The sequence below is a fragment of the Hemitrygon akajei genome, chromosome 7 (genome assembly GCF_048418815.1).
Source record: "Hemitrygon akajei chromosome 7, sHemAka1.3, whole genome shotgun sequence".
In the NCBI taxonomy this organism is placed as follows: domain Eukaryota; kingdom Metazoa; phylum Chordata; class Chondrichthyes; order Myliobatiformes; family Dasyatidae; genus Hemitrygon; species Hemitrygon akajei.
The window spans coordinates 135,397,503-135,421,846 of NC_133130.1; the positions used below are offsets into that span (position 1 = coordinate 135,397,503).

General features: G+C 43.0%; 1 protein-coding gene across 1 annotated transcript in view; it reads left to right on the forward strand.

Annotated features, from left to right (window-relative positions):
- Window positions 1–17,547, forward strand: part of agpat2 (1-acylglycerol-3-phosphate O-acyltransferase 2 (lysophosphatidic acid acyltransferase, beta)) — a 37,027-nt gene extending 19,480 nt beyond the window's left edge. The window contains exons 4-6 of the mRNA XM_073052054.1: window positions 13,285–13,380; window positions 15,051–15,123; window positions 15,872–17,547. Of these exons, the coding sequence (XP_072908155.1) occupies window positions 13,285–13,380; window positions 15,051–15,123; window positions 15,872–16,023 (321 nt within the window). The 3' untranslated portion in view covers window positions 16,024–17,547. The remainder of the gene's footprint in view (window positions 1–13,284; window positions 13,381–15,050; window positions 15,124–15,871) is intronic.
- The last annotated feature ends 6,797 nt before the right edge of the window (window positions 17,548–24,344 follow it).

Sequence of the window (24,344 nt, forward strand, 5' to 3'; positions counted from 1 at the left end):
CAACATAATTGTATAAGGGCTAAGAGTGTTGTAAAAACAAGCCTGAAGGCTTTGTGTGTCAATGCGAGGAGCATTCGTAACAAGGTGGATGAATTGAATGTGCAGATAGTTATTAATGAATATGATATAGTTGGGATCAAGGAGACATGGCTCCAGGGTGACCAAGGATGGGAGCTCAACATCCAGGGATATTCAATATTCAGGAGGGATAGACAGGAAAGAAGAGGAGGTGGGGTAACGTTGCTGGTTAGAGAAGAGATTAACGCAATAGAAAGGAAGGACATTAGCCTGGAGGATGTGGAATCGATATGGGTAGAGCTGCATAACACTAAGGGGCAGAAGACGCTGGTGGGAGTTGTGTACAGGCCACCTAACAGTACTAGTGAGGTCGGGGATGGCATTAAACAGGAAATTAGAAATGCATGCAATAAAGGAACAGTAGTTATAATGGGTGACTTCAATCTACATATAGATTGGGTGAACCAAATTGGTAAGGGTGCTGAGGAAGAAGATTTCTTGGAATGTATGTGGGATGGTTTTCTGAACCAACATGTCAAGGAACCAACTAGAGAGCAGGCCATTCTAGATTGAGTATTGAGCAGTGAGGAAGGGTTAGTTAGCAATCTTGTCGTGTGAGGCCCCTTGGGTAAGAGTGACCATAATATGGTGGAATTCTTCATTAAGATGGAGAGTGACATAGTTAATTCAGAAACAAAGGTTCTGAACTTAAAGAAAGGTAACTTTGAAGGTATAAGACGTGAATTAGCTAAGATAGACTGGCAAATGATACTTAAAGGGTTGACAGTGGATAAGCAATGGCAAGCATTTAAAGATCGCATGGATGAACTACAACAATTGTTCATCCCAGTTTGGCAAAAGAATAAACCAGGGAAGGTAGTGCACCCGTGGCTGACAAGGGAAATTAGGGATAGTATCAAGACCAAAGAAGAAACATAAATTAGCAAAAAAAAGCGGCACACCTGAGGACTGGGAGAAATTCAGAGTCCAGCAGAGGAGGACAAAGGGCTTAATTAGGAAAGGGAAAAAAGATTGAGAGAAAGCTGGCAGGGAACATAAAAACTGACTGTAAAAGCTTTTATAGATATGTGAAAAGAAAAAGATTGGTCAAGACAAATGTAGGTCCCTTACAGTCAGAAACAGGTGAATTGATCATAGGGGACAAAGACATGGCAGACCAATTGAATAACTACTTTGGTTCTGTCTTCACTAATAAATAATCTTCCGAAAATAGTAGGGGACCGAGGGTCTAGTGAGATGGAGGAACTGAGGGAAATACATGTTAGTAGGGAAGTGGTGTTAGGTAAATTGAAGGGATTAAAGTCCTATAAATCCCCAGGGCCAGATGGTCTGCATCCCAGAGTGCTTTAGGAAGTAGCCCAAGAAATAGTGGATGCATTAGTGATAATTTTTCAAAACTCCTTAGATTCTGGATTCATTCCTGAGGACTGGAGGGTGGCTAATGTAACCCCACTTTTTAAAAAAGGAGGGAGAGAAAAACCAGGGAATTATAGACCGGTTAGTCTGACATCGGTGGTGGGGAAAATGCTAGAGTCGGTTATCAAAGATGTGATAACAGCACATTTGGAAGAGGTGAAATCATCTGACAAAGTCAGCATGGATTTGTGAAAGGAAAATCATGTCTGACGAATCTTATAGAATTTTTTGAAGATGTAACTAGTAGAGTGGATAGGGGAGAACCAGTGGATGTGGTATATTTAGATTTTCAAAAGGCTTTTGACAAGGTCCCACACAGGAGATTAGTGTGCAAACTTAAAGCACACGGTATTGGGGGGTATGGTATTGATGTGGATAGAGAATTGGTTGGCAGACAGGAAGCAAAGAGTGGGAGTAAACGGGACCTTTTCAGAATGGCAGGCAGTGACTAGTGGGGTACCGCAAGGCTCAGTGCTGGGACCCTAGTTGTTTACAATATATATTAATGATTTAGACGAGGGAATTAAATGCAGCATCTCTAAGTTTGCGGATGACACGAAGCTGGGTGGCGGTGTTAGCTGTGAGGAGGATGCAGGGTGACTTGGATAGGTTAGGTGAGTGGGCAAATTCATGGCAGATGCAATTTAATGTGGATAAATGTGAGGTTATCCACTTTGGTTGCAAGAACAGGAAAAAATATTATTATCTGAATGGTGGCCGATTAGGAAAAGGGGAGGTGCAACGAGACCTGGGTGTCATTGTACACCAGTCATTGAAGGTGGGCATGCAGGTACAGCAGGCGGTGAAAAAGGCAAATGGTATGTTGGCATTCATAGCAAAAGGATTTGAGTACAGGAGCAGGGAGGTTCTACTGCAGTTGTACAAGGCCTTGGTGAGACTGCTCCTAGAGTATTGTGTGCAGTTTTGGTCCCCTAATCTGAGGAAAGACATTCTTGCCATAGAGGGAGTACAAAGAAGGTTCACCAGATTGATTCCTGGAATGGCAGGACTTTCATATGAAGAAAGACTGGATCGACTAGGCTTATACTCACTGGAATTTAGAAGATTGAGGGGGGGAATCTTATTGAAACGTATAAAATTCTAAAGGGATTGGACAGGCTAGATGCAGGAAGATTGTTTCCGATGTTGTGGAAGTCCAGAACGAGAGGTCACAGTTTAAGGATAAAGGGGAAACCTTTTAGGACTGAGATGAGGAAAAACTTCTTCACACAGAGAGTGGTAAATCTGTGGAATTCTCTGCCACAGGGAACAGTTGAGGCCGGTTCATTGGCTATATTTAAGAGGAGGTTAGATATGGCCCTTGTGGCTAAAGGGATCAGGGGGTATGGAGAGAAAGCAGGTACAGGGTTCTGAGTTGGATGATCAGCCATGATCATACTGAATGGTGGTGCAGACTCGAAGGGCTGAATGGCCTACTCCTGCACCTATTTTCTATGTTTCTAATGTTTAGTGTACCCAGAGGTTTTTAAACTCAGTATGTTGGTAGAGGTGCTTAAAATTATGAGGAGCACAGAGAGTGGTCTTTATCTCCACTGTGAGGGAACGTAAAGCTAAAGGGCATAGGTTTAAGGTGGTGGAATGAAACGATTTAAAGAAATGTGGAGGACATCTTTTTCCACCATGTATCATGGGTATGTGACATCAGCTGCTAGATGAAATGGTAGAGGAATGTAAATTACAGCATTTAAAAAATATTTGGATACGTTCGTGGTTAGGAAGTCTTTAGAAGGATATGGGCCAAATTCAGGCAAGTGAGACTATCTCAGGAAGGCACCTTCACCATTTGGCATGGATGACAAAGCCCTTTTTTCTGTGCTGTATAACTCTGACACTAATCTCCATTGTTGCCATGGTGACATCTGAACTTGGCTCTCTGGGTCAGTGGTTTACAATTCTGGTTAACCAGTCTAGTACACAAACCATTAAATCCAACCATCAGTCTAAAAATTGTTACATTATCCTTTAAAAGTTTTCTATATTCAAAATAACATTTTGTTTCACTGTATGGTATTCTTGGTAATTTTAATTTTCTGGTCCCTTAACTCAAACAAAGGTTTTCCTTCAATAATTGCGATCTTTTCCTACTCTGTTAAAATGACAATAGTTCCAGCATATTAAATGTTCAGTGTCCTCTCCTTCATGAAAAATTATTCATGGAAAACAAAAATAAATCCATCCCTAAACCTTTTTACATTCCAACTGATTCCACTTTGAGCATCCTGACCAACTTATTCCATGTGCTGCTGACCTTCTTCCATCCTTTACCTGTAATTATTTTGTGCTTTGAGATATCCTGGACAATTTTTTCTAAAATTGCATTGGAGCAAAATTGTTCTTTTTCATCATTCCAACAATGCACACTTTTGGGGGTTGAATTATTCAGTAGTGCCTTGTACTCTTGAGACTATTTTGGGATTTCTACTAAGTTAATTTGGATTGGTTTTGTTTTTAACTTTCGTTTCAGTTTTGTATTGAGTGTAAGATTTCTGCATCTTGTAATGTTTGAAGCATTGCTTATGCATAGTGAAACATCTGCTATGGGTTGGGTTGATAATCATCTGTAAAACACCATTATTACTAATGCTTTTGTTTTCATTTTTTATTGTTCAAGGACTTCTTTTTAAATGTGTTGTCATCGAACAGTACAGCACACTGACAGGTCTTTGTTCCAAAATTTCTGTGCTGACTATGATACCAAATTAAACTACACCTGGTAGTCTGCACTTTGTGGGATGTAGGAAGGCAGGGAGATCTCCAGTGTCCCTGACCACTGCACCTCCAAGAATTGCATCCAGCCACAGCTTGCAGATCACGTTTGGGAACTGGGACTAAGTTAACTCCGGATCATTCAGGAGACTGAGAAGTTGAATGACAGGAGTTACATGAGATAGTTACACCTAAAGTGCAGGACACAGGTAACTACGTGATCATTAGGGGATATGTTGCCGGTGCAGGGAAACCCTCTGGCTGTCCCCTCAATAACAAGTAAATGGCTTTGGATACTGTTTGGGGGGGGGGGGCAGTGAAATGACCTACCAGTCAGGTCTCTACACTGAGTCTGTCTCTGTAAGGGAAGTGGGAGGGGGAAGGAGGTGGTGAACTGTAGTGGTAGGAGATTCATTGGTTAGGGGAATAGACAGGAGGTTCTGTGGACAGGAATGAGATTCTTGGATGGTATGTTCTCTCCCAACGTACTAGAGTTAGGTTTATCTCAGATTGAATCCATAGTGTTCTTACGGGAGGAATAAGAGCAGCCAGAGGTTGTGGTCCAGGTCAGAACCGCGTCAGTGACATGGGTGGGAAAGGTGACGAGGTCCTGTAAAATGAGTTCAGGGAGTTCGGTGCTAAGTTAAAGGACAGGACCTCTAGGGTTGTGATCCTGGGAATGCCACCTGTTACAATATACTGGTGAGGCTGGAGGATAATACAGTTTAACATGTGGCTAAGGAGATGGTGCAGGAAGGAGGGCTTCAAATTTTTGGATCATTTGGCTCTCTTCCAGGAAAAGTGGGACGTGTACAAACAGGACAATTTGCAACTGAACTGGAGGGGGACCAGTATCCTCGCAGGAAGGTTAGCGAGTGCTGCTATGGGAGGTCTAAGCCTGGAGTTGCAGGGAGGTGGGAACCAGAGCGGCAGGGCAGAGAGTGGAGATGTTGTTGTGAAAGCTGTTAGTCCTACATACAAAGACAGAACTGATGGGAATAGTGTTCTGAGTTGCATTTATTTCAGTGCAGTGAATATTGTAGGTAAGATGGATGAGCTTAGAGCATGCATTGGCACGTAGAATTACGATCTTGTAGCCATTAGTGAAATTTGGTTGCAGGATGGGCTGGACTGGCAGCTCAATGTTATGGAGTTTTGTTTTAGACATGATAGAGAGGGACGTATTAAAGGCTGGCTTCACTTTTCAAGGAAAGCTTCATGCACAGACAGAATAGACTGGAGTTGATGAAGGCAAGGCAGAGGATGTAGTCTATATCAACTTTAGTAAGGCATTTGACGAGGTCCTGATGGGAGGTTGGTCAGGAAACTTGATATTCAAGATGAGATAGTAAATTGGATTAGGCATTGGCTTTGGGAGAAGGCAGAGTGGTAGTACAGTAGACATTTGCCCCTCTGACTGGAGGCCTGTGACTGGAGTGCTGCAGGGATTGGTGCTGGGTCATTGTCCTCTATATCAATGATCTGGATGATAATTGGGTTAACTGAATCAGCAAATTTGCAGATGACGCCAAGATTGGGAGTTTAGTGGACAGCTTGCATTGGGGTTGGGACCAGCTGGAAAGATGGCAGGAGAAATTTAATGCAGGCAAGTGCAAGGTGTACCTCAGTAGGACTAACCAGGGTGGGTCTTACACAGTGAACAGTAAGGCACTGAGGAGTGGTAGAACAAGGGGATCTGGAAACACAGGTCCATAATTCATTGACAGTGGCATCACAGATAGATAGGATTGTTAAAAAAAAAAGCTTTTACAACATGGGCCTTCAAAAATCAAAGTTCTGAGTACAGGACATGAGATGTTACTTTGAAGTTGTACAAGGCGTTGGTGAGGCCTACTTTGGTGTATTGTGTGCAGGTTTGGTCACCTCCCTACAGGAAGGATGTAAATGAAAGAGTACAAATAAATTTTTACGAAGATGTTGTCAGGGCAGGAGGACCTGAGTTATTCAGAAAGATTGAATAAGTCAGAACTTTATTCCTTCGAACATGCAATAGTGAGGTGAGATTTGATAAAAGTATATAAGATTATGAAGGGTGTACATAGGGTAAATGCAAGCAGGGCTTTTTCCTCTTGTGTTTGGTGGGACACAAGGTAAAAAGTTTAAAGGGGACCAGAGGAGAAAACTTCTTCACTCAGAGGGTGGTGAGAGTGTGGAATGAGCTGCCAGTACAAGTGGTGCATGCAAGCTCAATTTCAATGTTTAAGAGAAGTTTGGAGAGGTACATGGATGGTTATGGTTCAGGGGCATATTGATGCGACCAGGCAGTTTAAATGGTTTGGCATGAACTAGATGGGTCAAAGTGCCAATTCCTGTGCTGTACTTTTCTATGACAGTGGCTTATCTACTGAAATTTTATGGGTGGTACTGACGAATAAGAAAGGGATGACCACGTTTGTGGGATTATATTATAGACCATTCAAATCAAGATTTAGAGGAATGAATTTATAGAGAGATAGCAGACAGTTGCAAGGAAAATAGGATTGTGATAGGTGATTTAGCTTTTGGCATATTGACTGGAACTCCTATATGGTAAATGGACTGGATGGGATAATTTGTCAAACGTGTTCGGGAAGGTTTCCTTAATCTATATATAGATATCCCAACTAGAGAGAAAGTGATATTGGATCTCCTGTCAGAGAATGAGAAAGGGCAGGTGACAGGTGTATGTAAGGAAACACTTTGGATCTAGTGATCATAATTCCATTAGTTACAAGTTAAGTATGGAGACAGATGGGACGGGTCCTTGGGATGTGAATTGGGATAGTTCATTTTCTGGCAAAGGCATCCATGGAAGGCCTTCAAGTGAAATGTTAAAAGTACAGAGTTTGTTCGTGTCAGAATAAAATATGGGACTAATGGGTATAGGGAACCTTGGTTTACAAGGCACGTTGAGGCCCTGTTTAAGAAGGAGGTATAGGCAGCAAGGAGCAAATAAGGTACTTGATGAGTTTAAGAAGTGCAAGAGAAGAAAATTAGGAGGACTAAAACAAAACATGAAGTTGCTCTGGAAGACGAGGTAAATGAGCAACCAAAGGGCTTCAACAGTCATGTTAGACCAAAAGAATACTAAAGTGTCCCACTTAAAGATCAATGTGGTTATCTGTGTATGCATGAATCTTAAAGAGATAGGTGAGTTCTTAAATGGATATTATTTTCATATCTGTTTACTCAGGAGACGGATAATGTCTATAGAAATGAGGCAGAACAGTAGTGAGATCATGGAATTGATGGCTGTGTGGCCAAGTTTGTGGACAACATGGAGAGTTGAAGGGGCAGATAGTGTTGAGGAAGCAAGGAGGTTGCAGGTGGACTTGGACATAGTAGGAGTATGGGCAAAGAAGTGGCAGGAGGAATACAGTATTAAAAAGTGTAATATCATGCACTTCAGTAGAAGGAATGAAAGTGTAGATTATTTTCTAAGTGGAGAGAAAATTAAAAAATCTGAGGTACAAAGGGACTTGGGAGTCTTTGTGCAAGATTCCCTAAAGGTTAATTTGCAGCTTGAGTCAGTGGTGAGGAAGGCAAATCCACTGTTAGCATTCATTTCAAGAGGGCTAGACTTACGAGCCTGATTGAATTTTTTTGAGGATGTGACTAAACACATTGATGAAGGAAGAGCAGTAGATGTAGTGTATATGGATTTCAGCAAGGCATTTGATAAGGTGCCCCATGCAAGGCTTACCTAGAAAGTAAGGAGGCATGGGATTTAAGGGGACATTGCTTTGTGGATTCAGAACTGGCTTGCCCACAGAAGGCAAACAGTGGTTGTAGACAGGTCATATTCTGCATGGAGGTCGGTCACCAGTGTAGTTCCTCAGGGATCTGCTCTGGAGCCCTTACTCTTTGTGACTTTTATAAATGACCTGGATGAGGAAGTGGAGGGATGTAAGTTGCTGATGACACAGATGTTGGAGGTGTTGTGAATAGTGCGCAGGGCTGTCAGAGGTTACAGCGGGACATTGATAGGATGCAAAACTGGGCTGAGAAGTGGCAGATGGAGTTCAACCCAGATAAGTGTGAAGTGGTTCATTTTGGTAGGTCAAATATGATGGCAGAATATAATGATAAGACTCTTGCAGTGTGGAGGATCAGAGGGATCTTGGGGTCCGAGTCCATAGGACGCTCAAAGCAGCTGCGCTGGTTGACTCTGTGGTTAAGAAGGCATACGGTGTATTGGTCTTCATCAATCGTGGAATTGAATTTAGGAGTCGAGAGGTAATGTTGCAGCTATATAGGGCCCTGGTCAGACCCCGCTTGGAGTACTGTGCTCAGTTCTGGTCACCTCACTACAGGAAGGATGTGGAAGCCATAGAAAGGGTGCCGAGGAGATTTACAAGGATGTTGCCTGGATTGGGGAGCATGCCTTATGAGAATAGGTTGACTGAACTTAGCCTTTTCTCCTTGGAGCGAAGGAGAATGAGAGGTGACCTGTAGAGGTGTACAAGATGATGAGAGGCATTGATTGTGTGGATAGTCAGAGGCTTTTTCCCAGGGCTGAAATCATTGCCACAAGAGGACACAAGTTTAAGGTGCTGGGGAGTAGGTACAGAGGAGATGTCAGGGTTAAGTTATTTACTCAGAGTGGTGAGTGTGTGGAATGGGCTGCTGGCAACAGTGGTGGAGGCGGATACAATAGGGTCTTTCTAGAGGCTTTTAGATAGGTACATGGAGCTTTAAATAGAGGGCTGCAGGTAAGACTAGTAATTTCTGAGGTAGGGACATGTTCGGCACAACTTTGTGGGCTGAAGGGCCTGTATTGTGTTGTAGGTTTTCTATGTTTCTGTTTTTATAAAAGCAAGCAAGTAATATTGAGGCTTTATATAGCACTGGTGAAGGCCTCACTTGGAGTATTGTGAGCAGTTTTGGGCCCCTTATCTTAGAAAGGATGTGCTGACACTGGAGAAGGTTTAGAAAGGATGTGCTTACACTGGGAAAGGTTTAGAAAGGTTTAGAAAGGATGTGCTGACACTGGGGAAGGTTTAGAAAGGTTTAGAAAGGATGTGCTGACACTGGAGATGGTTTAGAGGAGGTTCACAAGTATGATTCCAGGAGTGAAAGAGTTAACATGTGAGAACCGAGTGGCTCAGAGCCTGTATTCACTGGAATTCAGAAGAATGAGATTGGATTTCATTGCACCTTATTGAATGTTGAAAGTCTTCAATTGATTGGATGTGATGGGGGGAGTCTATGACCATAGGGCATGATCAGAATAGAGGGACATCCATTTTGAATGGAGATGAGGGGGAATTTCTTTAGCCAGAGAGTGGTGAATGTGGAACTCATTGCCATAGGCGGCTGTGGAGGCTATGTCATTGGGTACATTTAAGGCAGAGGTTGATAGGTTCTGTATTGGTCAGGGCTTGAAATTATGGGGAGAAGATGGGAGATTGGGGCTGAGAGGGAAATTGATCAGCCATGATGAAATGGCAGAGTAGACTTGATGGGCCAAATGTTACTCCTGTATTTTATTTTCTTATGGATTGTGTACAGATTATGGAAGAGGAGGTGATTGCTCGCTTGAGGCAAATTAGGATGGATAGGTCCCAGGGTCTGACAAACTGTCCCTTCGGACCTTGTGGGAGACTAGTGTAGAAATTTCAGGGGCTCTGGGATTTATTTAAAATGTCCTCAGTCATGGGTGAGGAACTGGAGGTTAGCTAATGTTCCATTGTTCAAGAAATACTCTAAGAATAAGCTGGAAATTATAGATTGGTGATCCTGACATCAGTAGTGGGTAAATTATTGGAAGGTATTCTAAGGAACAGGATATACTGTATACATATTTGGATAGACAGGGCCTGATTAGGAGTAGTCATTGTAGCTTTGTGTGTAGTTGGTCATGTCTAACCAATTTATACAGTTTTTTGAGGAGGTTACCAGTAAAGTTGGATGAATGAAATGCAGTGAATGTTGTCTATATTGACTTTAGCAAGGCCTTTGGTTCAGTGGTATCACATGCAGGATGATGTAGTAAATTGGATTCAACATTGGCTTAGTGCGTGAAGGTTACAGGGAAATAGGACTGATTTGTATGCGGAGAGCTGGCAGAGACTCGGGTACAAGGTAAGGATATATGAAAAATAAAAAAAGATAAAAGCTGCATACAACAACAAACTATTGTTTTTCCCAGTATTGCATTGCTGGCAGTTTGTTGCATACCATCGTTGTGTCCCATTTGGTCAGCGTTGCTCAGGATCAGACCTGACCCTCTGCTTGATTACCTTCCTCTTCCACATCCTCTGTGATATTAAGATGCTGCCTGGAATATTGGCCGTTTGCTCTGAGGAGAGGTTGGGCAAACTTGAGTTGTTTCCTGTGGAGGAGAGGAGATCTGGGAGAGGTTTATAAGATTGAGAGGTATAAATAGAGTAGAGAGTTGATACTTCCCCAGAGTCAAAATGTATAATTCTAGAGGGTGGCACAGTTGCTTTGGAGTTAGCACAGTCGCTTTACATTGTTAGCGATCACCGAATGGGCTTCACTTCTTGCCGCTGTCGATAAGGAGGTTGCATTTTCTCCCTGTGACTGGTTGGGTTTCCTTCCACGTTCCAAAGACATACAGGGTAGCATTAGTATGTTTGGTAAGGCACCAACGTGTGTTGATACTGAAAGCATGGTGGCACTTGCTGACTGCCCCACCACAATCCCCACTAATTTGATTTGATGTAAATGATGCATTTCACCGTATGTCAATGTACATGTAACGAATAAAGCTAATCTATAAGGTGAGGAGGGAACATCAAAGGAGATGTGTGGTCAAGTGTTTATTTTTACACTGGGTGGGTGCCTGGATGCACTGTCGGGTGGTGGATGCAAATACAATAGAGGGTGTTTGAGAAGGTCTTGGATAAACACATGAATGTGCAGAGATTAGAGGGATATAAGCATTCTGTAAGCAGAAGGGATTGGTTTAGTTCAGCTAAATTTGAATTTAATTCACTGTCCTGTTCCTGTGCAGTTTTCTATATCTAAATCCCCAAGAGGGAAAGGAATCAGCTGAACAGTTGCCTTCTGAGTTATCCTGCTCAGCTGAAGTGTCACACTCTGCTCCCTAATATAAACTGGAACTTGCTGCTTTGGGGGAAAAAAAAGCATGTCTCCTTAAAGCTCTTCTGACTTAATTTTGCCTGTTTGCCCCTTTCTTATCTGTTCTGAGGCTAATTCTCCCTCATTCATTGTGTAGGGACCTTTTTCCTGTTTCTGAAGAGAAAGTTGATAACACCTGCTACAAGCACTTGTGAAGTATTTTGTTTTGATCAGTTAAGTCATTCTATCCGGATGCATCACGTCTTGGTGTGACAAATTCTTCAATATGATTGCAGGACTGCAGAGAATTCAAGACTGTTCAATGTCATTTCCGGTACACAAGTGTAAAGGAAAATGAAATAATTGTTACTCTGGATCTGATGCAGTATAAAACTAAACAGTAAGATAGAGGTTGCAGTACAGGTAGTCCCTGAGTTACGAACGTCCGACTTACAGACAACTCGTACTTACGAACCGAGGAAGGAGAACGCCGTCTGCCATTTTAAGTCGGATCGCGATGCTGCCTGCCATTTTAAGTAATTGCCGTTGACACTGTGTTGAGTGTTTAACTTTGTATTTGGCTTAAAGATTCACCCTGACCCCGCCCCCTCTCTCCCCCCTCCGTTCCGGTTGGCTGGTGGCGCAGTGAGATCAGCGCTGGGCTCGAGAACGGATATCGATCCAGTGACTCCCGTACCATCCGTGCCGGGTTGATGTCGAGCTCGCAACTCGACCTCATTCAAAAAACACTGCCACCTCCTGTTTAAATTCCCACGTGGAATATTGTGGAGGATCAAATACCCAAACCCTGCACAGCCCCTACTTGTCCCATTCAGCCTGTGTCAATGTGGTGGTCCTTAGGACCCGGGGAATTCAGTGTGGCGGTTCTTCGGACCCAGCGGACCTCAGGAGCCGGCGCAGATTGGGACCCGCCGCCCACAGTGTTTCTGTTCCATTGACGGGAAGCGATCACGATTGAAAATAAAGTGGAAATAATAAAGCGTTTGGAAAGAGGTGAAACGCCATCGGTCATTAGAAAAGCATTAGGCTACAGTCGGTCAACGATCGGAACAATTTTAAAGGATAACGGATAAAGTGAGAATAATGGAGCATGTGAAAGGCCCTGCCCCGATGAAAGCTACAATTATTACTAAGCAACGCAGTGGTTTAATTATTGGAATACATATGTTTCTTAAGTGTTTAGCCACAGGAGCATTTGAGAGTTTGTACATAAGGTGACTGACAAAAATTGATAAAATGGTGATGGTTGGGAATGTGGAGGGGTGGGTTGGTGGGTGCAATTGTTGACGCACTCCCAACAATTGCAGTTTCTACTGCTGTGCTGCTATTGTAAAGAAGGGTGTGAGTGGTGCGGGTTTTCCACTGCTGTGTCATTGACAATGTGATTACTTGGGTTTTTGGCCGTGTGAGCAGAGTGTATAGCAATGGGCTCAGCAGGGAGCCCTGTGGTGGAGCACCAGTGTTGAAGATGAATTGTGGACACTGCTCAACACATGATGGAAACCAGCCTCCCCTTTGTGAACTTTATTCCTCGTTGCCTTAGTAAAGCAGTCTACGTAATCAAAGACTCCACCTACCCTGGAGATTTTCACTCCTTTTCAATCGGGCAGAGGATGCAAAGCCTGAAAGCACAAACCACCAGGCTCAAGGACAGCTTCTACCCTGGTGATAAGACTATTAAAATACAATGAGATGGACTCTTGACCGCACAATCTACCCTGTTATTATCTTGCATCTTGTTTACCTGCACTGCATGTTCTCTCAGCTGTTTTCTATTTTCTCTATTTTACATTGTTACTATTTTTCCTTGTTCTACCTCAATGAACTATGTAATAATCTGATTGGATTGAACAGTATGTAAGACCATTTTTTCACATGTATCTCTGTACATGTGACAGTAATAAGTCAATTCCTAGCTTAATGCAATGATGCTTGACTTTAACATCTTTAGTCATTACAGGAGGGTTTTTAGCGGTGCCATTAATAGAAATTCTGAGTTGCATTATTAACACTGAGTGTTTCGTATCCCTCCAGATCAGGTTGTGGGTGTTTCCGGAAGGGACCAGGAACCATGATGGGAATATGCTGCCGTTTAAGAGAGGAGCTTTCCACTTGGCCGTGCAGGCACAGGTAAAATTGGAACTGGTGTTGCTAGGTATTATTGATTGAAGGTAGAATGAAGTCTGCAGCTGATGTGAATTGTAGAACTGATGAAATATCCACTCTTGTGCATTTTTTGAAACATTTAGAAGTAATTTAAGAGTTCAGAATTTCTGCTTTTGTATGTATGTATGCAGAGCTTAAATACAAATTCTTGGAGAAATCAGTACAATCTATCCAGGAATACTTACAATTTCACAATTTCCGCCATTCATCCAAGTACAATATTGTATACTGCAGCCAATGACCAGATTGTGTTTTATTGGGGTTGATAGAGGTTCACTGCTTTTGTTGGGTAAATCAGGAATGGTTTTGATGCCCATCCAGAAGCCGCCAAGTCTCACATTTCTGCGCTTCCTGGTAGGATTACGTGGTGTTTTGTTCTTGGCATGTAACTGTGTTAGCCTTGTAACTTGAGTGAGAATACTATTCCCTGATTCACAGCTAACTACTGTATGAAAGCAAAGGAATGCAGTTCGTAGGTGCAGTGGGCTGATGTGAATCAGGAGCTGCAGATCAGCTATTGTAATTTTAAGGATTACCTGTAATATCTGTATTATGTCATGTAGTACTATTAATAGGACAAAAAAGGTTATTTGTTTTGGCTGCCTTTTATATTTTCCTTGGTTCATTGCATGGTGGAGATTATTTTCATTGTGTCCTTGGATGGATGGGGCCCACTCTGTGACCCTATGAGTAACTTGTTGGCCAGTCATGGGGATCTTTGGGATGACTGTCCCAGAGCAGGGAATTACAGCATTTAGTACGGTTACTATGATTGGGCTTGGTCTTTCTTGTGCTCAGAGACTGGCCATAAAGCTGCCAGCAGGAGTCTTCATCACCACTGATTCTTCCTCACACTGTGGAGGGCACCAGAGCCATGACGATCCTACACTGGCACCTGAAAGCACTGAGGTTCTCCCAGCACTCTGCAAAGCTTTCTGAGCCAGATGGCATTGGTATTCTTGCCCTGGCTGGCATAACTATTGGCAGTTCCGATCATCTCATCAGGAGGGCTACATTGTCTGCAAGCCAAACATCAAACTCCCCTCTGAGTGCCTTTGTAGCTATAAATTTTCCGAAGGTTAGAGAAAATGCTTCAGGATGTTCTTGCTGTTTTGGGGAGGAAAAGTAATTTAAACTTACCCATGGGTATCCCTGGCTCATTTCATTCCACGGTAGCAGCAGATTGTATTATCTACAGGATGCACTGTAGTGACTCACCAAGACAGCTCCAACCAAACCTGCACCATTTAGAAGGATGAGCAGCAGTCTATCCTGACTTTGAAATGTATCACCATTCCTTTACCATCCCTAAGAGAAAATCCTGGAACTCCTTCCCTAACACTATTGTGGGGCTACTGAATACCTCAATAGTTCAAGAAGGCAGCTCACCACAAATCATCTTTAGGGCAGCTAGGCTCGGGCAATTAAATGCTGGCTATCGCTTTGGAGCCCCACGCCCGTGAGTGATTAAATAAATAAATGTACTTGTTTTATCAATTTTTTGAGTATTGTGTCAGGAGAAGTTGTGCCTGATTTCCCCAGCAGGAATTAATACTTCTGGGAAAATAGAACCAAAAATCAAATCCCCAGTGATTGTTGATCTTTGTATTTGACTTTGTATCTTTGTGTTTCAGGTTCCAATTATTCCAGTGGTCTTCTCCTCTTACAATGATTTCTACAACAGAGCAGAGAAAAGATTTACCTCTGGTATGTTTTGTGCGCACAACTGTGTTAGCTTGCATGAAAAAAAGTTTGTTTCAATTATACCCTTGCATTTATTTACCCGATCTATTGACCATAACCTTGCAAGCCATGCTGTCTTAGGGCACTGAGTGTTTAGACCTTCCCCCTTGCCTGAAAATCCTCCTCAAGCTCTTCATTCAGCAGAATGTTCATTCCTCCATTGCTTTATGGCTTTAATGAGCCCAAGCATGAATGTTCAAAGAGTGGAGGGATATGACATTGCCTAGGCAGGAGGGATTAGCTAGATGTTTAATTAACTGTTTAATTAGTTCAGTACAAATGGTGGGCCGAAGAGCCTTCACCTGTACAATGAACCTTGCCCCACCCTCCTCCCAAATAATGGATTAATTTCCTCGTGCCCATTTTCCGGTTGTCTTGGCGTTGTGCTGATCTGCCCACCCTGTTAGCTCTTGTACATCATTGACACTCAATATGAAAGTTTGCAATTAATTTGACATAATACTTGATCATTAATGCACTTCCTGAAATTAGAAAACTTTTCAAGAAGGAAATTGCACGAATTCTTTGAAAGGAAAGGGTATTTCAGAGCATTAAGCACAACACAGGATCTGAGCAGCCTTGACTGAGTTTGGAAAAGGTTCCATAATGGCTTCGTAGGAGCGAAATGGTTTTGACTTGTGAATGGGGAGGGGAGCTCTCATCTTGGATATCCTGAAGTCATCAAAGTGACAACACTTTGTTTCATTTCCAGGCAAATGTATAGTTCAGATTCTTCCTTCCATGGAGACCCGTGGGCTGACAACAGATGATGTGCCAGATCTAACAGAAAGAGCACGGGATCTGCTAATAGCCACATGGAATGATATCTCCGCTCCTATCCTCAAAATGAGTGGGATGCACTGAAATTTGCCTTCTACTGATCGCTTCATGGAGCATTTGCGTCAGTGATGTTTATGCTGAGGCCTGGTCCGCTGGTGGTTCAGATTGTACAAGGGAATTTTACACTAAACAAATTTTCATGGGACATTAGAAATTCTTCATTGATCAGCAAGATGTAGTCACTTTGGCCATGAGGTAGTCTCTTGCTGGACTGTATAGGCAGGAGATCCCAACCAATGGATCTGGTAGGTGAGATCTCTTGCTTGTAATATATAGGAAGGGGGCAGATGCTCTGTGAGCTGTTCAAACTGCTGTCATTTCTACTACCCAGGTACGTGCTCCCTCCCTCCCTGTCTCACTCAGGCCGTTGAACTTCTCGTAAGCACCATTGTCTTCCTGTTGTGTACCCAAGTCTCAACAGTAAATGTTAGACACAAGCCACTGCGCAAAGGACGGTGCTCAGCCGAAATCTCTGGTTGCCATTGACAACTTCACCAAAATCAAACACTATTACATACATTAGATTATCATCAGATCACTGAGCAGCAAGCTGTCAATAGGAATTCAGAAGATAAGAATTCTGTGTTTTAATGTAGAAAATTAGATGATCTTTGTGTGGTCACAGGGTCCATTACACATTCCACACTCTTTCTTAATCAGGCCTGGCTTCCCAGGGTGACTCTTGGTGCCAATCCTACTGTGAGTGAGTCAGAGATGCTGTTCCAGTATGCACAGTTGACCTGTCCAAATGCTTTCGTCCAAAAGTATTTCAATCGTTGAGTTAGCTACTATGTATTTATTGAGGCAAAGGTATCTTAAGCTTCAAGGGAGGCAATTCCCACTAATGAGTTAGTGGCTTTCTGCGTTGCAGATGAACTAGACTTGCAGTGAGTGTCAGTGCTGGAGTGAGGGAGCTGGGGTAAATTACAGGTCTCAGTATTCACAGCATACTACGTTGTACAGAAATTAACCTGCAGTATGTATGTGCAAATGTGACTGTACGATATTTATGACACCAAAATGTGTCCATCCCCAGAACTTAGACTAGCATTGTTGATACGGCCAGATAATTGGGAAGTGCCCAAGCTTCCTATGGCCACTCCCAAGTATCAGTGTTTACTGTCATATAGATAAAGGTTCTGCAGATATTATTTTGCTCTTGCTTTTGGATGTCCATTTCTGTACCATTTGCAGTTGTCTTAGTGAAATATTAAATAATGTTGCATGCAAACATAATTTGATTGTTTTAGGCTTATATGAAGATATTCAATCCTTTTTAAAGTTGTTATTTTCAATCACTTTTGAATAAATATTTCACTGCAAGTCTGTCTTGGACTTTTCCCTCCTGCCCATTCCTTTCACTGTTGATAATTGTTTCTGTCGTAATTATTTGTGACAAAATTTCATGAACAATAAAATCATTTGGGCTATGATGTTTCAGGAGTTGGGAGTAATTACGAAATAGTTAAAGGATATTAGCAGAGGTTGCTTGAAATGTTGTCATACTTGTTGCAAAATAAAATACCAGCAGTGTTTCAAAATGACAAATTGGCTTCTCTTCGCGCTTCTGTGCCAGCAACACTCGTGTGACTAATATTATGGCTACAGGAACAGTTCAGGAACATGGCACCACAGTATAGAAACAGGTCCTTTGGCCCATCTAATCCATGCCACGCAATTTATTTACCTAGTCCCTTCGACCTGTGCTAGGACCATAGCCCTCCATACCCCACCCATCCATGTACCTATCCAAACTTCTCTTAAACGTTGAAATTGAACCATTATCCACCATTTCATTGGCAGCTTGTTCCACACTCTCACCACCTTCTAGGTGAAGAAGTTTAATGGGGACATGAGGGAGTACATTTCACCTTTCATCCTTAACCCATGACCTCTAGTTCTAGTAACTCCCAACCTCAGTGGAAAAAGCCTGCTTGCAATTATCCTATCTATACCACTCATAATTTTATATACCTCTATCAAATCTCCCCTCATCTTAGGGAATAAATAACTCCCTAAGCTCTAGGAAATAAAGTCCTAACCTACCAGGAACAAGCTGCAGTGGTCCTGTCTCTGGCACTGAGGTTGGACCCACGACTAGGAAGGGGAGGAGGGAAGAGAAGAGAGCGGTATTGATAGGGGATTCTATAGTCGGGAGGCGGATAGGAGATTTTGTGGGGAAGATCGGGAGTCTTGGATGGTATGTTGCTTCCCTGGTGCCGGGGTCCGAGACATCTCAGATCGGGTGCAGGTTATTCTCGAGAGGGAGGGCAAGAATCCAGATGTTGTGGTCCATGTAGGTAGGGGGGTAGGTAGTGGAGGCCAATTCTCTGGATGCTTTCAAGAAGGAGCTAGATAGGTATCTTATGGATAGGGGAATCAAGGGATATGGGGACAAGGCAGGAACCAGGTATTGATAGTAATTGATCAGCCATGATCTCAAAATGGCGGTGCAGGCTCGAAGGGCCGAATGGTCTACTTCTGCACCTATTGTCTATTCAACCTTTCCGTATAACTGAGGTCCTCAAGACCTGGCAACATCCTTGTAAAGTTTCTCTGCATCCTTTCAATCTTATTGACATCTTTCCTGTAGGTAGGTGACCAAAACTGCACTCAGTACTTCAAATTAGGCCTCACCAACATCTTACACAATTTCAATATTAACATCCCAACTCATGTACTCATACTTTGAGTTATGAATGTGCCAAAAGCTTTCTTTACAACCCTATCTACCTGTGATGTCACTTTCAAAGAATTATGGAACTATATTCCTAGATCCTTCTGTTCTACTGCCCCCTTCAGTGCCCTACCACTCACCTTGTTAGTCCTACCCTTATTTGTCCTTCCAAAGTGTAATGCCTCACATTTGTCTGCATTAAATTCCAACTGCCATTTATCCAGCAATCCCAGATCCTGCTGCAAGCTTTGATAGTCTCCTCACTGTCCACTACACCCCCAATCTTGGTATTTTCGGCAAATTTGTTGATCTAGTTCACCACATTATCATCTAGATTGTTGACATAGATAAGCAACCACAGACCCAGCACCAATCCCTGCGACACAGCACTAGTCATAGCCCTCCAGTAAGAGAGGCAACTGTTTACTATCTCTCTGGCTTCTCCCACAAAACCAGAGTCCCATCTTGAACACCAAGCAACTGAACCTTCTTGACCAACCTCCCATGTGGGACCTTGTCAAATACCTTGCTAAATTCCATGTAGATAACATCCTGTACCTTGGCTTCATAAACTTTATTGGTAACTTTCTCAAAAAACTCTTTAGACATGACCTGTTGTGCATAAAGCCATGTTGACGATCCTAATCAGTCCCTGTCTATCCAAATACTTAAATATCCAGTCCCTTCAAATACCTTCCAATAACTTGCCTACTACTGATGTCAGGTACAACTACCCATAATTTTGTGGCTTATTCTTAGAGCCTTTCTTAAACAATGGAGTAACACTAGCTATCCTCTATCCTCTGGCTCTTCACCTACGGCCAAGGACACTTTAAAATCTCTGCTAGGGCCCCTACAATTTCTCTGGAGGGAAACTCGCTCTGAATTTCCAAAGCCGTACAAATATATTCACACAGACGCAGGCCCTTCAGGTCAACTTGTCCGTGTTGACCAAAGTACCTTCCTAAGGTAGTCCAATTTGGCTCACGTACCTCTAAACCTTTCCTATCCTGCCTTTTAAAAGTTGTAGCTGTGCCACTGCCACTGGCAGCCCCTTGTATATACTCTTCAGTTTGAGCCCCTCAAGTCATCTCTAAGTCTTCCTCGCATTTTATGCCCCTCATGATTACATATGCCTCTTGCGTTCCAGGGTAAACGGTCCCAGTCTCTCCTAACTTGAGCCATTCAGTCCTGGCATTGCCTTTGGAAGAGCTTTTTACCCTTTTCAGTTTATTGACAATCTATATGGCGACGCAGTTGCGTGGCAGTTAGCATAATGCTATTAGGACGCCACAAAACCATGCTCGATTCCACCGCTATCTATAAGGAGTTTGTATGTTCTCCATGTGTAATTCGGTAGCGTGGGCTCATTAGGGTAGTAGGGCCTGTTACTGTGCAGAATCTCTAAATAAGTAAGAAAGAAATGCTACCATCGGCTGACCGTCATCAGACACGAGATACTGCACACTGCCGTCACCAAACAAGACTCCAGCACACTTCAAATCATAGTCGGGGACTTCAACCAGGCTTGTTTGAAGAAAACTCTGCCCAATTACCATCAGCATTAAACCTATAAGCAGCGGAGGTCCCAACACACAAGACCACTGCTACAACTTCTGGTTAAGGTGGTGCTACCGAATGCGTGCAACAGCTCACTGGTGGTCATAAAGTTAAGTTCAACTGAAAACAGCTTTTTTGAGGTAATTGTGTCAAAATATTGTAAACAGTGAGGTGAGTGATGGTGGGGCGAGATTGGGGGATGAGAAGTGATGGTGTGTTGCAGAATCGATACAGATGGAGTGAGCCATTTGGCGAGGAGAAATCAGGGAAGAGGAGTTCTAATGCCCATACAACTGGCCCGGGTGCGAGGCTGGATTGCTCTGGGTGCCAAGTGGAGAAGTAGGGGTGGGGTAGAGGAGTTCTGATGCCTGTATAACGACTGGGTGCGAGGTTGCATTGCTCTGGGCGCTGAGCTGATTTGAAGAGCTTAAGGGCTGGGCAGTGAAATCCAGGCCCAGAGTGAGTCGCTGGCACCAATGTCTAGGCCCTGAGCCCTTCGCAGTAGCCGTGTCCTTATGTGAGTTACAATCCACTGTTCAGACAATTTAAACACCGCCAAGATAAGAGGAGAGAGCTGATTTCACTCACTCTCCATGATGTTCACTCCTCTCTCCATGGTGCCAAAAGACTGCCCCAGCTGCTGTGCTCCATGCCAGCTAATATGATGAATTGATAAGTGAGGCTTTGGGCCTACTCCAGGTCTGCTCCAGGGTTTGGATCTGTTGACTCATTTTTGGTTCAGAATACTGTTGTTGCTTCAATTGTTTGCATGAATTGTATTTGTGCATTGAGTGTTGGTCTTTTATTTATTTTTTTAAAAATTGGATTCTTTTGAGTTTCTTGCTTTGTGGCTACCTATAAGCAAACACATCTCAAGGTTGTATAACATATACATTCGTTGATAATAAATATACTTTGATCTTGAATATCTACCATTCCATGCCCAGACTGCATTTGAGGAAATCTGATCACTTGGTGCGTTCCCACAAAATAATTCAGTCTTTCTCAACTAGAAGCCCTGGATGAACCAAGATATCTAAAATCTGCCAAGGGCCAGATCAGAGACATGCAAGTAAGGTGCAAGAGTTCCAGATACGATCTCTGGAAAGCCATCTCATGGGCAGTGGCAATTCCGGACTAAGGATGCTCAACAGACGTGGCTGGGTTTGAATGGTATTACCTCTTACCAAGTGAAATCAAGCGACATAGGTGATAACAAGGCTTTGCTCCCAGATGAGCACAATACCTCCTACGCTCACTTTGACTGTCAAAACATGGAGGAACCTTTATGAACTCCCTCAGCCCCCAGTGACCCTGTGATTTTGGTCTCTGAGGTCGACCCGAGACCATCCTTCAGGAGGGTGAACCCGCAGAAAGCATCCAGCTCAAGTGGGGTACCTGGCTGAGTACTAAAGACCAGTGCTGATCATCGATATCTTTAACCTCTTGCTTAGGCAGTCTGAAGTACCCACATGCCCCATGCAGGCCTCGATCATACTAGTGCCTAAGAAGAAAGTAGTAAACTACCTCAAGAACTATCATCCAGTTGCACTCACATTCACAGTGATGAAGTGTTTTGAAAGGTTGGTGATGAAACATATCAACTCCTGCCTGAGAAGCAACTTGGATCCACTCCAATTTGCCTACCAGAGCAGCAGGTGCCATTCCATTGGCTTTTCACTCAGCCCTGGAATGTCTAGAAGCAAAGGTGGAAATATCAGGATGCTCTTTATCAACTACAGCTCAGCATTCAATACTATCATCCCCTCAAAACTAATCAATAAGCTTCAAGACCTTGGCCTCAAAACCTCCTCGTGCAATTGGATTCTCATTTCCCTCACTTGCAGACCCCAGTCAGTTCAGATTGGCAACAACATCTCCTCGACAATCTCCATCAACACAAGTGCACCACTAGGCTGTGTGCTTAGCACCCTGCTCTGCTGACTTCACACTTAAGACTGTGTAGCTATGTACAGCTCCAACGGATATCTAAGTTTGCTGATGACATCACTGTTGTTGGGTGAATCAATGCTGGTGGTGAATCAGCATATAGGAGAGAGATTGAAAGTCTGGCTGAGTGGTGCCACAACAACAGCCTCTCACTCAATGTCAGCAAGCCCAAGGAACTGATTATTGACTTCAGGAGGAGAAACCGGAGGCTTAAGAGTCAGTCCTCATCGGGAGATCAAATTTGGAGACAACTACTTTATATTCTTAGGTATTATCATTTCAGATGACCTGTCCTGGGCCCAGCATGTAAGTGCAATTATGAAGAAAGCATGACAGCACCTCTACTTCCTTAGAAGTTTGCGAAGAGTTGTGATGACATCTAATACTTTGACAAACTTCTATAGATGTGTGGTGGAGAGTATATTGACTGGTTGGACCACCGCCTAGTATGGAAACATCAATGCCCTTGAATGGAAAATCCTACAAAAAGCAATGGATATGGCCCAGTCCATTTTGGATAAAGCCCTCCCCTCCATTGAGCACATCGACATGGAGTGCTGTCGCTGCAAATCAGCATCTATCTTCACACCCCACCATACAGGTCATGCTGTCTTCTTGCTGCTGCCACCAAGAAGGTGGTACAGGAGCCTCTGGACTCTCACTACAGGAACAGTAGTTGCCTCTCAACCATCAGGCTCTGAAACCAGTGGGGATAACTTAAGTCAACTTCACTCGCCCCATCACTGAACTGTTCCCCCAACCTATGGACTCACTTTTAAAGACTCTTCATCTCATGTTCTCGATACTTATTGCTTACTTACTTATTTATTTATTACTTTTTTTCTCTTTTGTATTTGCACAATTTATTGTCTTTTGCCCATTGGTGGTTTGTACACTCTGTTGGATGCATTCTTTCACTGATTCTATTATGGGTCTTGGTCTTATTGAGTATGCCAACAAGAAAATGAATCTCAGGGTTGTAGATGGTGACATATATGTATTTTGATAATAAATTTTGAACTTTGAACATGTGTGTAATTAGGCAGCATGGGCTCATTAGGGAAATAAATAAATAGGGAGAGAAGTCCACAAAATATTCCAAGTTTCTCTAATCAGAACTTAAATATCCCTCATTAACCAAGATTCCCTCAACCACCATTGTCCTTCCTTCTAAAGGAGATGTTGGTCCTGAACTCTCCTAATCTCACTTTAAAAGACTCTCATTACCTGGAAACAGTGATTAACATTTGCAAGTTGCCCTGCAATCCCCTCATATCAGCCTTTTCCCAATTTAGGACTTTAATTAGACAGTCAGTCCTATCCTTTTCCATAATTATGTTAAACCTAATAGAATTATGGTCACTTTTGTCAAGTGCTCCCCACAGTCACTTGACCTATGTCTTGCCCAGTAGGAGATCCAGTGTTTTTCCCTTTCTAACCTACTACATATTGTTTGACAAAACTTTCCCTGATGCACTAAACAAATTTTGTCCCACCTAATCTTTTAGTGCTGTGGCCATCTGAGTCAAAATGAGAAAGTTTAGGTCATTTATTATTATAACTCTTATTCCTACAGTCATCTGCCAACTCTTTAGATATTTGCTCCTCTAATTCCGAAGCACTTTGTGCATCTACAGTGCATCTCATCAAGGTGATTGCATTTCTGTGTTCTACCCAAATAGCCTTACTAGGTGCTCTCAGAGGAATATTCTCTCAGAACACTACTGTGATATTATCCCAATCAAAAACTCAATTCCCTCTCCTCTTTTACCCCAACTCTGTCACACCTGTGGTATTTTTACTTTGCAATAGTTACTGTCCATCCCTCAAAGTTGTTACTATAATGGCTATAACCAGCCGATGTCCCCAAGATCCTCTGCCTTACCAGTCAGGGTTCTTGCATTAAAATAAATGCAGTTTAGTCTCTCAGACCTTCCTAGCTCCCTGTCTTGCCTAATGTACATATATATTTGCCTCAACTGTCTCAGCTGCCGCACTACTGCTTCAGTTCCCCTACTCCATCCAGACTCTCCCAAGTAGCACTGGCTCCAGATCGGGTATAACTTATCCCTCTTGTACAATTACCCTCCAGAAGAGACTTAACAGTCCAAGAACCTGAATCCCCTCCCTCCCCTCAACTCCTCAGCCACAAATTCAT